Here is a 17,595-nt window from a genome sequence, read left to right as displayed (position 1 = left end):
ATATCAGAGTCAGGGCTGCACAGGGAGTAATGCCCCTACTGGACAGAAGGTGTGCTCTACAGGGCTGCAGTGCTGCTGAGTCTCACTGCAGTGTGCAGTGGCGTGTGTGTGTTTACAAGATATGTGTGTCACCTCTGCGGCTGCTGCTGCCACTCTGTCGCGGGAAAGGGAGGGGAGAGGGAGACAGGGAAAAGAAGAAAGAAAGAGGAGAGGGAAGGGGAAAGAGAAGGAGAGGAGGGAGAGAGAGAGAGGGAAGGGGAAAGAGAAGGAGACGAGAGTAGGGAGAGAGAGAGAGGGAAGGGGAAAGAGAAGGAGAGGAGGGAGAGAGAGAGGGAAGGGGAAAGAGCAAGAGAGTCCGGGGCCACGCCAAATAAAGCCATGTGGGCCTGGGCTGGGACGGCATCCCATACACTATAAATACGCTGCGCTCCTGGAGGTTCGGGTTTGGTGGCTGGGGCTTGAGACCTACAAAGACCACAGCAACCTGGTGCCTCGGAAGAGCCTCCTCTGTGATCCTCCGTAACTCAGCCTCCGTTGTAGCAACCTCAGCAACTATGCCCTGCGTAGATGCAGACCTCAAATTGGACTTTAAGGATGTCCTATTCAGACCCAAGAGGAGCAGTCTGAAGAGCAGATCAGAGGTAGGCCTGGAGGGGGCTGGGGACTGGGTGTAGGGGACTGTGGGTCGTGGACTGGAGGTAGGGGACTGGATGTATGGGACTGGGGGTAGGGGACTGGAGGTATGGGACTGGGGGTAGGGGACTGAATGTATGGGACTGGGGTAGGGGACTGAATGTATGGGACTGGGGGTAGGGGATTGGGGTTGGGACTGGAGTAGGACCTGACATGACTGGGGTGTGGGACTGGAGGTATGGGACTGGGGTAGGACTGGAATGTATGGGACTGGGGTAGGGGACTGAATGGTATGGGACTGGGGTAGGGACTGAATGTATGGGACTGGGGGTAGGGGATTGGGGGTTGGGGACTGGAGGTAGGGGACTGGGGGCTGGTAGGGGACTGGAGGTATGGGACTGGAGGTAGGGGACTGGAGGTATGGGACTGGAGGTAGGGGCTGGAGGTATGGAAACTGAGGATGAGGGACTGGAGAGGTATGGAACTGGGGGTAGGGACTGGAGGTCAGGGGACTGGAGGTTGGGGACTGGGAGGTATGGGACTGGGGGTAGGGACTGTGCAGTGACTAGAGTAAGGGATTGGGGGTAAGGGGACTGGGGGTAAGGGGACTGGGGGTAGGGGACTGGGGTATGGAACTGTGGGTAGAATGGGGACAGAGGGGGGAATGGGGGGGTAGGGGACTGGGAAAGGGACTGGGGTTAGGGGACTGGGGGTAGGGGACTGGAGGTAGGGGACTGGCGGTAGGGGACAGGAGGAGGTATGGAACTGGGGTAGGGGACTGGAGGCAGGGACAGGAGTAGGGGGAATGAGGGAATGGGGGTAGGGGACTGGGGACTGGGGGTAGGGGACTGGAGATGGGAGATTGGGGGTAGGGGACTGGGGGGTAAGGGGACTGGGGACTGGGGGGTAGGGGACTGGGGTTAGGGGACTGGGGGTAGGGGACCGGAGGTAGGGGACTGGCGGTAGGGGACAGGAGGGTATGGAACTGGGGGTAGGGGACTGGAGGTAGGGACAGGAGGTAGGGGAATGGGGGTAGGGGACTGGCGGTCGGGGACAGGAGGTAGGGGACTGGCGGTAGGGGAATTGGGAATGGGGATAAGGGACTGGGGGTAGGGGACTGGAGGTAGGGGACTGCGGTGGGGACTGAGGTAGGGGACTGGCGGTAGGGGGGTGGGAATGGGGATAAGGGACTGGGGGTAGGGGACTGGAGGTAGGGACAGGAGGTAGGGGAATGGGGGTAGGGGACTGGCGGTAGGGGACAGGAGGTAGGGGACTGGCGATAGGGGAATTGGGAATGGGGATAGGGACTGGGGGTAGGGGACTGGCGCTAGGGGACAGGAGGTAGGGGACTGGCGGTAGGGGAATTGGGAATGGGGATAAGGGACTGGGGGTAGGGGACTGGCGGTAGGGGACAGGAGGTAGGGGACTGGCGGTAGGGGAATTGGGAATGGGGATAAGGGACTGGGGGTAAGGGGACTGGAGGTAGGGACAGGAGGTAGGGGAATGGGGGTAGGGGACTGGCGGTAGGGGACAGGAGGTAGGGGACTGGAGGTAGGGGAATTGGGAATGGGGATAAGGGACTGGGGGTAAGGGGAAGGGGAAGTTGTGTTCCTCTTGGTTCGCTGTGTGTTGTTTATGTCCTTGGCATTATTACAGGGAACATCTTATTAACTATTTGTAGTGGCTGGTGTTGATGTTATTGATCTGTAACCACAATTCGTTACTGTATCTGAATAAGGAGGACATGTCAGACTACTTGATTCATTTGAGAGTAATTTAGATCAAGGGTACTCAGTATAAATATATGTATGAGTTGTGTATGTGTGCATGATAGAAATTCTGAACAAGAAGAGGGAGGGACTTAGGGAGTCGGTGACCTTCTCTTGGGTGACAGAGACAAGGGTTTGTTTTAGGCCTGCTGTGTAGAAGCATACAGTCATGTCAAGACATGAGCCAGTAGCCCAGTCTAGGCCTATGGCATGTCAGCTCTTACCTTGCTCTTGGGTCTTAAACTAAACCCAGACACTAAACCATGTAGTTTGGCATCAGGGTTTACTGTGTGTCAATGTAGGGGGCAACATGAGACAGGAGGACGCTTCTTGGAAAATCTGTTTAAAAATAGTCCTGCAGAGCTCTATGTGTTAACTGTCAATGAGAGCATTTTCCACATGCAGAGGGCCTACTGGAATAACACAAAGAGATAAACACACACACACACACACAGTCTTGTACAGCTAACCTTGTGGGGACAAAATTCAGTCTCATTCAAAATCCTATTTTCCCTAACCAGTACTCTAACCCTAACCTTAACCCAAAAAACCTAACCTTAAACTTTACTCTAAACCTAAACCTAGCTTCTAACCCTAACACTAATTCTAACCTTAACATTAAACCCCCTAAAAATAACATTTGACCTTGTGGGTACCAACACAATATCCCCAGTTGGTCAAATGTTTGTTTGTTTACTATTCTTATGGGGACTTCTGGTCCCCACCAGAATAGTTTATCACTTCCAGACACACACACACACCATTTAATACACACATCCAAGGGTCCACAGGCGTGATAGGACACATGCATATCTGCTGTAGAGTACTAGACACACTGGAGTGTAACATGGGAGTACACATTTTGTTTCCGCCTATCTGTTCAGTGTTCATTCATTCAGTGCCTGCGGCCAGGCAGCTCTTGTCTTCTCTGCTGAAGTATTCTACTGTCTCTCTGGACAGCCACCGGGTCAAACAGTTTCTACCGTATAACACATGGTTTACTCCTGAGATCCACAACACATCACATCTACAGTATTTTACATCATTACGCATAATAGCTTCCAATTTAACACTGAGACTTCAGTATTGAATGTATGATTGGACATATCATGTACATATAATGATATGCAGATAATCAGCCATGCCCGAGTACTATTGATTGGATAGCCTGCAGCAGAAGAGGAAGCAAAAAAGACTGCAGTAGCAGTTGGGATCAGTGTTTAGATGTGAATGGAGATGGTAGCTATATCACGCAGCATGGTATAAGAGATGCTGAAGTGCAGACTCCTCCCTCCCTCTCTTTCCCTCTCTCCCTGAGCTTCACTGCAGCATGATGTCAGGGTGTGTGTGTGTGGACAACCTGACCTGAAAGACATGACATAGTAAACATAAATCTGTGACACTCAAAATAGTATGATGTTACATTTGGTACGGTTAATCAAATCAAATGTATTTATATAGCCCTTCGTACATCAGCTGATATCTCAAAGTGCTGTACAGAAACCCAGCCTAAAATACCAAACAGCAAGCAATGCAGGTGTAGAAGCATGGTGGTTAGGAAAAACTCCCTAGAAAGGCCAAAACCTAGGAAGAAACCTAGAGAGGAACCAGGCTATGTGGGGTGGCCAGTCCTCTTCTGGCTGTGCCGGGTAGAGATTATAACAGAACATGGCCAAGATGTTCAAATGTTCATAAATGACCAGCATGGTCGAATAATAATAAGGTAGAACAGTTGAAACTGGAGCAGCAGCACGGCCAGGTGGACTGGGGACAGCAAGGAGTCATCATGTCAGGTAGTCCTGGGGCATGGTCCTAGGGCTCAGGTCCTCCGAGAGAGTGAAGGAGAGAATTAGAGAACGCACACTTAGATTCACACAGGACACCGAATTGGACAGGAGAAGTACTCCAGATATAACAAACTGACCCCAGCCCCCTGACACATACACTACTGCAGCATAAATACTGGAGGCTGAGACAGGAGGGGTCAGGAGACACTGTGGCCCCACCCGAGGACACCGGACAGGGCCAAACAGGAAGGATATAACCCCACCCACTTTGCCAAAGCACAGCCCCCACACCACTAGAGGGATATCTTCAACCACCAACTTACCATCCTGAGACAAAGCTACATAAGCTACATAAGACAGAAACCTTAACCCCTAAAATTTACCCCTAACCTTAATCTTTAACCTTAACCATAACCTTAATCCCTAACCATAATCCTAGCCGAGCTAATGTTAACCACCTAGCTAACGTTGGCTACAACACATTTAAATTCGTAACATATCATCCGAATAGTAATTAGTAACATATCACACGAAATGGATGATGGACATCCACAAATTAATACATACCATACAAAACGTAACATATCATACTAAATGGAGGGAGACAGATTTACATTTAATATGTCACATCTACGCCTGAGTCCAGGTTGGTGTGCAGTGGGAGGCCGGAGTTCCCCGCTTTGTCAGGCTATTTAATGGGCCTACAGTGATGGACTGACCTGCATCCCCAGCATCCCTGCTCCAACCCCTGCCCTCCAGCTCCCAGCTCCCATTCTCCAAGCCCCCCAGCCCTCCAGCCCAGCTCCCAGCCTCCACGCCCTCCAGCCCAGCCTCCAAGCCCCCCAGCCCTCCAACCCAGCTCCCAGCCTCCAAGCCCCCAGCCCTCCAGCCCAGCCTCCAAGCCCTCCAGCCCAGCTCCCAGGCTCCAAGCCCCCCAGCCCAGCTCCAAGCCAACAAGCCCCCCAGCCCAGCTCCAAGCCTCCAAGCCCCCCAGCCCAGCTCTCAGCCTCCAAGCCCCCCAGCCCAGCTCCCAGCCTCCAAGCCCTCCAGCCCAGCTCCCAGCCTCCAAGCCCCCCAGCCCAGCTCCCAGCCTCAAAGCTCCCCAGCCCAGCTCCCAGCCTCAAAGCCCCCCAGTCCAGCTCCCAGCCTCCAAGCCCCCCAGCCCAGCTTCCAAGCCCCCAGCCCAGCTCCCAGCCTCCAACCCCCCCCAGCCCAGCACCCTGCCTCCAAGCCCCCCCAGCCCAGCTCCCTGCCTCCAAGCCCCCAGCCCAGCTCCCAGCCTCCAAGCCCCCAGCGTAGCTCCCTGCCTCAAGCCCCCGGCCCAGCTCCCTGCCTCCCAGCCCCCCAGCCCAGATCCCAGCATCCCTGCTACAACCTCAACCCCCAGCCCAGCTCCCTGACTCCCAGTTTTCAGCCCAGATCCCAGCATCCCTACTTCAACCCAACCCCCAGCCCAACTACCATCCTCCTTGACCACCAGCCCAGCTCCAAGCCTCCCTCCCTCCCTTCCAGCCCAGCTCCCAGCCTCCCTGCCCCCCAGCCCAGCTCCCAGCCTCCACGCCCTCCAGCCCAGCCTCCAAGCCCCCCAGCCCTCCAACCCAGCTCCCAGCCTCCAAGCCCCCCAGCCCTCTAGCCCAGCCCCCAAGCCCTCCAGCACAGCTCCCAGGCTCCAAGCCCCCCATCCCAGCTCCAAGCCTACAAGCCCCCCAGCCCAGCTCCAAGCCTCCAAGCCCCCCAGCCCAGCTCTCAGCCTCCAAGCCCCCCAGCCCAGCTCCCAGCTTCCAAGCCCTCCAGCCCAGCTCCCAGCCTCCAAGCCCTCCAGCCCAGCTCCCAGCCTCCAAGCCCCCAGCCCAGCTCCCAGCCTCAAAGCTCCCCAGCCCAGCTCCCAGCCTCAAAGCCCCCCAGTCCAGCTCCCAGCCTCCAAGCCCCCCAGCCCAGCTCCCAGCCTCCAAGCCCCCCAGCCCAGCACCCTGCCTCCAAGCCCCCCAGCCCAGCTCCCTGCCTCCAAGCCCCCAAGCCCAGCTCCCAGCCTCCAAGCCCCCCAGCCTAGCTCCCTGCCTCCAAGCCCCCGGCCCAGCTCCCTGCCTCCCAGCCCCCCAGCCCAGATCCCAGCATCCCTGCTACAACCTCAACCCCCCAGCCCAGCTCCCTGCCTCCCAGTTTCCAGCCCAGATCCCAGCATCCCTACTTCAACCCCAACCCCCCAGCCCAACTACCATCCTCCTTGACCACCAGCCCAGCTCCAAGCCTCCCTCCCTCCCTTCCAGCCCAGCTCCCAGCCTCCCTGCCCCCCAGCCCAGCTCCCAGCCTCCCTGCCCCCCAGCCCAGCTCCCAGCCTCCCAGCCCCCCAGCCCAGCTCCCAGCCTCCTTGACCACCAGCCCAGCTCCAAGCCTCCCTCATTTCCAGCCCAGCTCCCAGCCTCCCTTCTTTCCAGCCCAGCTCCCAGACTCCCTGCTCCAACCCCAAACACCCAGCCTCCCTGCCTCCCAGCCCCTCTGCCTCCCAGCCCCCCTGCTTTCTAGCTTTAGTCCAGGTGATCTACAGCCATAGTCACTCCAGGGCTGAGACCACAGTGGGGCCAGGCACCTACCATTAGTCCTCTCTCAGGGCTATTGATCTAGGAGAGGGAGAAGGAGAGGGAGAAGAATAGGGAGAGGGAGAAGAAGAGGGAGAGGGAGAAGAAGAGGGAGAGAGAGGGGGAGAGGGAGAGGGAGAGAGAGAAGAAGAGGGAGAGAGAGAGGGAGAGGGAGAAGAAGAGGGAGAGGGAGAAGAAGAGGAGAAGGAGAAGAAGAGGGAGAGGGAGAGGGAGAAGAACAGGGAGAGAGAGGGGAAGAGGGAGAGGGAGAGGGAGAAGAAGAGGGAGAGGGAGAGGGAGAGGGAGAAGAAGAGGGAGAGAGAGGGGGAAGAGGGAGAGGGGAGAGAGAAGAAGAGGGAGAGAGAGAGGGAGAGGGAGAAGAAGAGGAGAGGGAGAGGGAGAGGGAGAAGAAGAGGAGAGAGAGGGAGAGGGAGAAGAAGAGGAGAGGGAGAGGGAGAGGAGAAGAGGGAGAGAGAGAGAGAGGGAGGGAGGAGAAGAAGAGGGAGAGGGAGAAGAAGAGGGAGAGGGAGAGAGAGAAGAAGAGGGAGAGGGAGAGGGAGAAGAAGAGGGAGAGGGAGAAGAAGAGGGAGAGGGAGAGAGAGAAGAGGGGAGAGGGAGAGGGAGAAGAAGAGGGAGAGGGAGAAGAAGAGGGAGAGAGAAAGAGAGAGAGAAGCGAAAGAGACACAGGCCACTGAAACCCCATTAAACAGAGAGACTAGTGGACGTCCAGTCACAGGTGGAGTTCACAGGAAACGCTCTGTGACTTATTGATTTCCTGTTGGGAGGAATTCACAGCAACAGAGCAGAGGCAGAGGGAGTTTTTTCATCTAACCGGAACATTGGTAATTCATACTCTCACCTCTCCCACCGTCCAGCCCCATGTCTCCTTGACTGGACATGTAATACTGGCATAATGAAATGTGGGGCTATAAAATGTTGCTCCCCTCGAGGGAGTAATTTAATATGGAGATGAAACAGTAAGTGCTGTCTGTGAAATGAAGAGGAGGCTGGCAATTTCAGCAGAAATTATATTCACTTTTGGTGGGAGTTAAATAAATATTAGCTATTGATCAGCAAACACTTACTGGTGTCAAGCTATGAGTGATGTCCTTTTTAGAGAACCATGTTTAAACCAGTCAGTCACTCTCCAGCCAACTGAGCTCCTAGATAAGAACCAACCAATCAACCTGCCGCTGAATAGACAGAGCTTTGAGCTGTGCAATACCTGATACCCTTGGCCAATCTCTCTCTCTCTCTCTCGCTCTCTCTGTCTCGCTCTCTGAGATCACCAGGGGTCCGGTTACAGGCTGCCAGAGCTAATCTAAATGATTCAGCACATCCCCTTCAACACAGTGAATTGTTCTCTGTCTCAGCAGCACAGACACATATTGTGAGTTGGATAAAGCCTGAAGCTTCACCCTCACGCTGGTGTACAGTATGTAACCCATCCTACTGTGTGTTTATCGAAGGCCTTGGCCTGTACTTTGGGTCAGGGAGATTAAGGTACAGGCCATTGGTATCAGGTGGAATCAGGTAGCTTTTACCTTTCAGGAAGTAATACGGGTGTTTTAATAACTTGTGTTTTTTGCCTGCATGATGTACTGTACTCAGACCTCCTCTAAAAATAGGTTATCCAGGCTGCGGTCAAAGATCCCTAATCGTGAAGAACCCTGTGGAGGAGGTCCCTATTTAATCAGGTCCATCATTGTATTACATCCCGTATCCACCTCCTCTGTTCTGGGGGGTGATTAAATTGAGCTCCTGGCTTGGCCTCGGGCCCAAGCCTGGTTGTAACTGTAGCACTGAGCTGACTCATACTCCACTCAGTTTAACTCAAGCCCAGAAAGGCCTTCACATGACGACAGGATATCACTAACCCTAACCCTGGCTTGATGTCCACTTGTGTCTGCATGCTAAATCAACATATATCTCAATGCTTTCAGGTTGACCTGGCAAGGACGTTCACATTCCGTAACTCTAAGCAGACCTACCATGGCATCCCCATCATCGCTGCCAACATGGACACCACAGGGACCTTTGAGATGGCCCGGGTCCTCAGCAAGGTGAGAGTAACACACTGACAGTCTTTCACTTTCATCCCACTCTGACTGGCTGACTGACTGACTGACTGACTGGCTGACTGACTGACTGGCTGACGGATAAACGGACGGACTGACAGACTGACTGACTCTCTCTCCATATCTCCCTCCAGCACACACTCTTCACGGCTATGCAGAAGCACTACTCACTGGATGAGTGGAAGACCTTTGCAGTCAACCACCCAGAATGCTTAGAGGTAAAACAGGAAGTCCCCACAGATACTCTTTCATGTCCCCCATGGTGTGAACATCGTCTATGGTGTCTGAGGCTTGTAAAGTACTAAAGTCATTTCCTCTTGGGGATTAATGAAGTGTTTTGATTGAATGAATTGCTCATACTGCATTATTGTATTGTTGACCTCCAGCACATAGCAGCCAGCTCTGGCAGCGGTAAGGCTGATCTAGAGAGACTGTGTGAGATCTTGGAGGCTATCCCTGACATAAAATACATCTGTCTGGACGTTGCCAACGGTTACTCAGAGTACTTTGTGGAATTCGTGAAAACCGTCAGGGACAAGTTCCCCAAACACACCATCATGGTAAGATGAGAGTTCTCTGCATTTTCTTTATGGATTTTAGCTTAGTGATCAAATGTTCTTTGTTTATTAATAATACATTTGAGCAAACATGAATACAGATATACAAAATATATATAGTTTAATCCAGGTTTATATGTATTATGTGTCCACATCATGATCTATCTTTAGCTGGCGGATGATCAGGAAATAGTTTGCCATTCAAGTCTTGAGCCCTTGATAGTTACCATTGCCTTGTTTATACCTGGTTCTAACATGCATCCTTTTATCCTGATCTTATCCACATTCTGATGGTGCCCACGTTGTAGCCATTGCATCTACACATGGCAAAGATGTCTCTTTGGCTGCGTTTACACAATAGCTGGGCAAAAGCTGGGCCAATAGCTGGGCAAAATATCAGAATTGGGCTGCCTGTATAAACACAGCCTTAGTCAACCACAACAGTTTGTTTTATGTCTTCTGCTTGCTTCATGTATGTATGTATAAAGAATTTTAATAGGTCATGAAAGGTGTGAGGTTGTACCTTCTAAAAGGTCATGGAGGGTATGAAGTTGTTCCTTCTAAAAGGTCATGGAGGGTATGAGTTTGTACCTTGGTCATGGAGGGTGTGAGGTTGTACCTTCTAAAAGGTCATGGAGGGCGTGAGGTTGTTCCTTCTAAAAGGTCATGGAGGGTATGAGGTTGTACCTTCTAAAAGGTCATAGAGGGTGTGAGGTTGTTCCTTCTAAAAGGTCATGGAGGGTATGAGGTTGTACCTTGGTCATGGAGGGTGTGAGGTTGTTCCTTATAAAAGGTAATGGAGGGTGTGAGGTTGTTCCTTCTAAAAGGTTATGGAGGGTATGAGGTTGTTCCTTCTAAAAGGTCATGGAGGGTATGAGGTTGTACCTTCTAAAAGGTCATAGAGGGTGTGAGGTTGTTCCTTCTAAAAGGTCATGGAGGGTATGAGGTTGTACCTTGGTCATGGAGGGTGTGAGGTTGTTCCTTATAAAAGGTAATGGAGGGTGTGAGGTTGTTCCTTCTAAAAGGTAATGGAGGGTATGAGGTTGTTCCTTCTAAAAGTTCATGGAGGGTGTGAGGTTGTTCCTACTAAAAGGTCATGGAGGGTATGAGGTTGTTCCTACTAAAAGGTCATGGAGGGTATGAGGTTGTACCCTCTAAAAGGTCATGGAGGGTTTGAGGTTGTTCCTTCTAAAATGTCATGGAGGGTTTGAGGTTGTTCCTACTAAAAGGTCATGGAGGGTATGAGGTTGTACCCTCTAAAAGGTCATGGAGGGTGTGAGGTTGTTCCTACTAAAAGGTCATGGAGGGTATGAGGTTGTTCCTACTAAAAGGTCATGGAGGGTATGAGGTTGTACCCTCTAAAAGGTCATGGAGGGTGTGAGGTTGTTCCTACTAAAAGGTCATGGAGGGTATGAGGTTGTTCCTACTAAAAGGTCATGGAGGGTGTGAGGTTGTTCCTACTAAAAGGTCATGGAGGGTATGAGGTTGTTCCTACTAAAAGGTCATGGAGGGTATGAGGTTGTACCCTCTAAAAGGTCATGGAGGGTTTGAGGTTGTTCCTTGGTCTGTTTAACAAGACAGAAGTGTCCTAATAATTACTATTATCTAACCTGGAGGCCTGTGTCTCTTTATTTTCCCTGTGAGTGTGTGTGTGTGTGTGTGTGTGTGTGTGTGTGTGTGTGTGTGTGTGTGTGTATGTGTGTGTGTATGTGTGTATGTGTGTGCGTGTATGCGCAGGCTGGTAACGTGGTAACAGGGGAGATGGTGGAAGAGCTCATTCTCTCTGGCGCTGACATCATCAAAGTGGGCATCGGGCCAGGTGGGTGCGTCAGTCAAAGTGTTCCCCCTGGCAAGGTGGGTGCATAAATCTAAGTGTTCCCGGAGGCAAGGAGACTGTCCACATCTGTTCCATCTCTACACACACGCCAAGCTACCTAACTGCTTCGGGCAACAAACAAAGACATTCAATAAATCCTCTAATGTAGCATAAAGGGATGTTGTAATGACCGGGGTGAGGAATTACAATAGACTATATTATGGTGTTGTATTAATGAACTTCTTTGATATGTAACAGTAATAATGAATAACGTCTCTATTGACAGGCTCAGTGTGCACAACCCGTATCAAGACCGGGGTGGGCTACCCTCAGCTCAGCGCTGTTATCGAGTGTGCAGACTCCGCCCACGGCCTCAAGGGACATATTATCTCAGTGAGACCCCCCCTCCCCCCTCATTGCCTTTGAATACACACACTAGACTGTAGATATGCTATCCAGTTGTTTGAGGCATCTCTCTATTAAGTTGTCTTGGGGTTGGCTCAGGGACTGACAAAGTATTGGATGACAGTTGTTTGAGTCATCTTTCTATTAAGTTGTCTTGGGGTTGGCTCAGGGACTGACAAAGTATTGGATGACAGTTGTTTGAGTCATCTCTCTATTAAGTTGTCTTGGGGTTGGGTCAGGGACTGACAAAGTATTGGATGACAGTTGTTTGAGTCATCTCTCTATTAAGTTGTCTTGGGGTTGGGTCAGGGACTGACAAAGTATTGGATGACAGTTGTTTGAATCATCTCTCTATTAAGTTGTCTTGTGGTTGGCTCAGGGACTGACAAAGTATTGGATGACCAGTTGTTTGAGGCATCTCTCTATTTGTAATACAGAAGCAGCCATGACAAACACATTTTGGTGCGATCTCTGTAGCAACGTGTTACCTCTAGAGGGCAGTATTAGTCTTGCAAATGGAAAGAAGCAAACATTTTTATTTGATTTTTTAAATAGGCAAGTCAGCTAAGAACAAATTCTTATTTACAATGACGGCCTAAGAACAGTGGGTTAACTGCCTTATTCAGGCCATAATGACAGATATTTACCTTGTCAGCGCGGGGATTCGATCTAGCAACCTTTCGTTTACTGGCCCAACGCTCTTAACCATTATTGAAATTGCAAAGTGATGACCACATTAAAATGTAAAAGCTGGACAACACCAACAATGTATTTCTCTTCCACAGGATGGTGGCTGCAGTTGCCCAGGTGACGTGGCTAAAGCTTTTGGTATGTGGACCCCCTAACACACGTGTCAAACACATTCCACCAGAGGGCCGAGTGTCTGCAGGTTTTAGCTCATGCCTTGTACTTGATTGATGAATTAAGGTCACTGATTAGTAAGGAACTCCCCTCACCTGGTTGTCTCGGTCTTAATTGGAAGGAAAAAACAAAAACCAGCAGACACTATCCTAACAGAACCACCTGACTTCATAACTGCCTTTAGTACATCGAGTGTGAATGGTCGTTAGACTATATTAAAACTTCTTAGGGCTGCAATCCGTTAACGGGATCGATATGACAACAGCCAGTGAAAGTGTAGGGCGCCAAATTCAAAACAACAGAAATCTCATAATTAAAATTCCTCAAACATACATGTATTTAATACCGTTTTAAAGGTAATCTTGTTGTTAATCCCACCACAGTGTCCGATTTCAAATAGGCTTTACAGCGAAAGCACCACAAACGATTATGTTAGGTCACCACCAACTCACAGAAAAACACAGCCATTTTTCCAGCCAAAGAGAGGAGTCACAAAAAGCACAAATAGAGATAAAATTCATCACTAACCTTTGATGATCTTCATCAGATGACACTCATAGGACTTCATGTTACACAATACATGTATGTTTTGTTTGATAAAGTTCATATTTATATTAAAACATCTCAGTATACATTGGCGCGTTATGTTCACTAGTTCCAAAAACATCCAGTGATATTGCAGAGCCATATCATTTTACAGAAATACTCATGATAAATGTTGATGAAAATACAATTGTTAGACATGGAAATATAGATATACCTCTCCTTAATGCAACCACTGTGTCAGATTTTTTTTATTACGGAAAAAGCAAACCATGCTATAATCTGAGACTCAGAAAAAGAAAAAAATGTATCCGCCATGTTGGAGTCAACAGAAATCAGAAATAACATTATGAGTATTCCCTTTGATGATATTCATCAGAATGCACTCCCATGAATCCTAGTTCCACAATAAATGTTTGTTTTGTTTGATAATGTCCATTATTTATGTCCAAGTAGCTACTTTTGTTAGGGCGTTTAGTACACCTATCCAAACGCTCGTGCAGGTCCAGCCGAACGTCGGACGAAAACTTAAAAAAGTTATATTACAGGTCTTAGAAACATTTCAAACTAAGTATAGAATCAATCTTTAGGGTGTTGTTATCATAAATCTTCAATAACATTCCAACCGGAGAATTCCATTGTCTGTAGAAAAGCCATGGAACGCAGGTCGCTATCATGTGAAATGCACATGACCAGGACCTGGCTCTCAGCCAGACCACTGACTCAAAGAGCTCCCATCTGGCCCCACATCACAGTAGAAGCCTCATTCAAGTTTCTAAAGACGGTTGACATCTAGTGGAAGCCTTAGGAAGTGCAACATAACCAATATCCCACTGTGTATTCAATAGGGTCTGGGTTGAAAATCGACCAATCTCAGATTTCCCACTTCCTGTTTGGATTTCTTCTCAGGTTATTGCCTGCCATTCAAGTTCTGTTATACTCACAGACATCATTCAAACAGATTTAGAAACTTCAGAGTGTTTTATATCTAATGCTAATAATAATATGCATATATTAGCAACTGGGACTGAGGAGCAGGCCGTTTACTCTGGGCACCTTTCATCCAAGCTACTCAATACTGCCCCTGCAGCCATAAGAAGTTACAGTAGGGCCTTGTTCAACGAGGAGACACCATTTTGAACTACCTGAACTTGTCCTTGGCTGGTTGCTGATTGGCTTCCATCCTCATCCACAGGTGCAGGGGCTGACTTTGTGATGATGGGGGGCATGCTGGCGGGACACGACCAGTGTCTGGGTGAGGTCGTCCAGAAGGATGGCAAGAAGGTCAAACTGTTCTACGGGATGAGCTCAGACACCGCCATGAAGAAATACGTAGGGGGAGTGGCCGAGTACAGGTGAGACACAGTCACCTACCAACCACTATCTGTCAATATGGGCAAGAGCATGCTAAATGACCTGTTGAATGTTACTGTGAAGAGGCCTGCTAAATGACCTGTTGGATGTTACTGTGAGGGGGCCGGATAAATGATCTATTGAATGTTACGGTGAGGGGGCCTGATAAATGACATGTTGGATGTAACTGTGAGGGGGCCTTCTAAATGACCTGTTGAATGTTATCGTGAGGGCCTGCTAAATGACCTGTTAGATGTAACTGTGAGGGAGCCTGCTAAATGACCTGTTGAATGTTACTGTGAGGCGGCCTGCTAAATGATCTGTTGAATGTTAATGTGAGGGGGCCTGCTAAATGACCTGTTGGATGTAACTGTGAGGGGGCCTGCTAAATGACCTATTGGATGTAACTGTGAGGGGGCCTGCTAAATGATCTGTTGAATGTAACTGTGAGGGGGCCTGCTAAATGATCTGTTGAATGTAACTGTGAGGGGGCCTGCTAAATGATCTATTGCATGTAACTGTGAGGGGGCCTGCTAAATGATCTATTGCATGTAACTGTGAGGGGGCCTGCTAAATGACCTGTTGGATGTAACTGTGAGGGGGCCTGCTAAATGATCTGTTGAATGTAACTGTGAGGGGGCCTGCTAAATGACCTGTTGGATGTAACTGTGAGGGGGCCTGCTAAATGATCTATTGCATGTAACTGTGAGGGGGCCTGCTAAATGACCTGTTGAATGTAACTGTGAGGGGGCCTGCTAAATGACCTGTTGAATGTAACTGTGAGGGGGCCTGCTAAATGATCTATTGCATGTAACTGTGAGGGGGCCTGCTGAATGATCTATTGCATGTAACTGTGAGGGGGCCTGCTAAATGACCTGTTGGATGTAACTGTGAGGGGGCCTGCTAAATGATCTGTTGAATGTAACTCTGAGGGGGCCTGCTAAATAACCTGTTGAATGTAACTCTGAGGGGGCCTGCTAAATAACCTGTTGGATGTAACTGTGAGGGGGCCTGCTAAATGACCTGTTAAATGTTACTGTGAGGGGGCTTGCTAAATTACCTATTGGATGTTATTGTGAGGGGGCCTGCTAAATGACCTGTTGAATGCAACTGTGAGGGGGCCTGCTAAATGATCTATTGAATGTTACTGTGAGGAGGCCTGCTAAATGACCTATTGGATGTTATTGTGAGGGGCCCTGCTAAATGACCTATTGGATGTTATTGTGAGGGGGTCTGCTAAATGACCTATTGAATGTTATTGTGATGGGGCCTGCTAAATGACATATTGGCTGTTATTGTGAGGGGCCCTGCTAAATGACCTATTGGATGTTACTGTGAGGGGGCCTGCTAAATGACATATTGGCTGTTATTGTGAGGGGGCCTGCTAAATTACATATTGGCTGTTATTGTGATGGGGCCTGCTAAATGACCTATTGGCTGTTATTGTGATGGGGCCTTCTAAATGACCTATTGGATGTTACTGTAAGGGGGCCTGCTAAATGATCTGTTGAATGTAACTGTGAGGGGGCCTTCTAAATGACCTGTTGAATGTAACTGTGAGGGGGCCTTCTAAATGACCTGTTGGATGTTACTGTGAGGTGGCCTGCTAAATGATCTGTTGAATGTAACTGTGAGGGGGCCTTCTAAATGACCTATTGGATGTTACTGTGAGGTGGCCTGCTAAATGACATATTGGCTGTTATTGTGATGGGGCCTGCTAAATGACCTATTGGCTGTTATTGTGAGGGGGCCTGCTAAATGATCTGTTGAATGTAACTGTGAGGGGGCAGATGGAGAATTAGTCCTTAGAAGATTGAACTTGTTAATGTGAAGTTGCATGGTATCTTCGTTTTTTGTTGTATAATACCCCGTGAAATACATTTATTTTACCCACCTTTGTTATTCAAAATCCAACTGCTGCTACCAATGTGATGTAAAAGGCAAAGTTTAAGTGTCATCTGAATAAAAATGATTTGTAATCGTGATCAGTAACATCACCATGATGTTGCTTGAACATTGTCTCAGCGTTATCAGATATACTGAGTTGGTGCTGATGTTCTCCTCTCCCTCTGTAGGGCGTCAGAGGGTAGGACCGTGGAAGTTCCTTACAGAGGAGATGTTGAGATCACCATCAGAGATATCCTAGGGGCTCCGTTCCACCTGTACCTATGTAGGAGCTGCCAAACTGAAGGAGCTTAGTCGCAGAACCACCTTTATCAGAGTCACACAGCAGGCCAGCACCATGTTCCACTAATCACACACGAACAGGAAAACACACTACCGCCATCACTACAAATGTGTTTCTCTCTGGACCTCTGTTGCAACATGCTCTGCATATTTGGTTATTATGTAAAATTGTGAGTAATATTATCAGAACATGATTTAAAACATTCAGTCTGCTCTGCAGAAATAAAATATGCAAGAGCCTGTTAGGGTTGCTTGAAACCTTACTACTCTGTCCATACTCAGTGTATATTACTTATTGCAATAACTGCATGCTGGCTTTGAGTGCTTTCCATGGTGTTTCCTCTCTAGACTGATAATATTAAAGGTCCAATGCAGACGTTTTTATCTCAATATCAAATCATTTCTGGGTAACAATGAAGTTCCTCACTGTGATTGTTTTCAATTAAAGTGGTCAAAAAGAAACAAAATAGCTTCTTAGCATACATTGTTTTGCTAGGACTGTCTGGGAGTGGTCTGAGTAGGTAGGTGAAAACTGAAAACTAGCTGTTATTGGCAGACAGGCTTGTAACTCTCTTTCTTATCGGTCTATTCTGTCATTTACCGCCTGGTTATAGGCTGGCCGAAACTCTATGCCACCAGAATAGGTGGTCTTTTCAGGTGGTCTTTTCAAACAGCTCTTACACCAAAAGACATTATCATAATTGTCACAATCTCACAGTATTATTCCTATCTCATAGTGTGGAAAAATATATAAAACACAGGAAACTGACGTTTTTTGATTGCACTTGGCCTTTAACTTTATGAAGCCATTGCTGAATGTAATGTTAGGATGTGTTGTACTTTATAGTAGCACTTAATGTGTCTGACTAAATAAGATCAGGCTTCAGCACATTGAGAGGGTTAATACAGTGTGGTAGTGCCTGCTTTTCTCTGCTTTCTGTGTGACTGTGAAAGTGCTGTTCTGGGTGTGGCGGGAAGAGAAGGGAAGCACCATCAGGGCAGAGGAATGTCAGGAATGCTGGGTTAACTA

At 49.0% G+C, this 17,595-nt stretch overlaps 1 protein-coding gene across 1 annotated transcript; it reads left to right on the top strand.

Annotated features, from left to right (window-relative positions):
- The first annotated feature begins 289 nt into the window (after nucleotides 1-289).
- On the top strand, nucleotides 290-16,941 carry LOC135551372 (GMP reductase 1-like). Its single transcript, XM_064982591.1, has 9 exons — nucleotides 290-641; nucleotides 8,709-8,828; nucleotides 8,978-9,061; nucleotides 9,230-9,403; nucleotides 11,138-11,219; nucleotides 11,503-11,609; nucleotides 12,407-12,449; nucleotides 14,221-14,380; nucleotides 16,454-16,941. The coding sequence occupies exons 1-9, from the start codon at nucleotides 555-557 to the stop codon at nucleotides 16,575-16,577; spliced, it is 981 nt and encodes a 326-aa protein (XP_064838663.1). The 5' UTR covers nucleotides 290-554; the 3' UTR covers nucleotides 16,578-16,941.
- Nucleotides 16,942-17,595: the final 654 nt, after the last annotated feature.

Source organism: Oncorhynchus masou, chromosome 13 (assembly GCF_036934945.1).
Source record: "Oncorhynchus masou masou isolate Uvic2021 chromosome 13, UVic_Omas_1.1, whole genome shotgun sequence".
Taxonomy (NCBI): domain Eukaryota; kingdom Metazoa; phylum Chordata; class Actinopteri; order Salmoniformes; family Salmonidae; genus Oncorhynchus; species Oncorhynchus masou.
The sequence above is the reverse complement of the archived record's forward strand: the minus strand, read 5'-3'. Positions and strand labels throughout refer to the sequence as shown.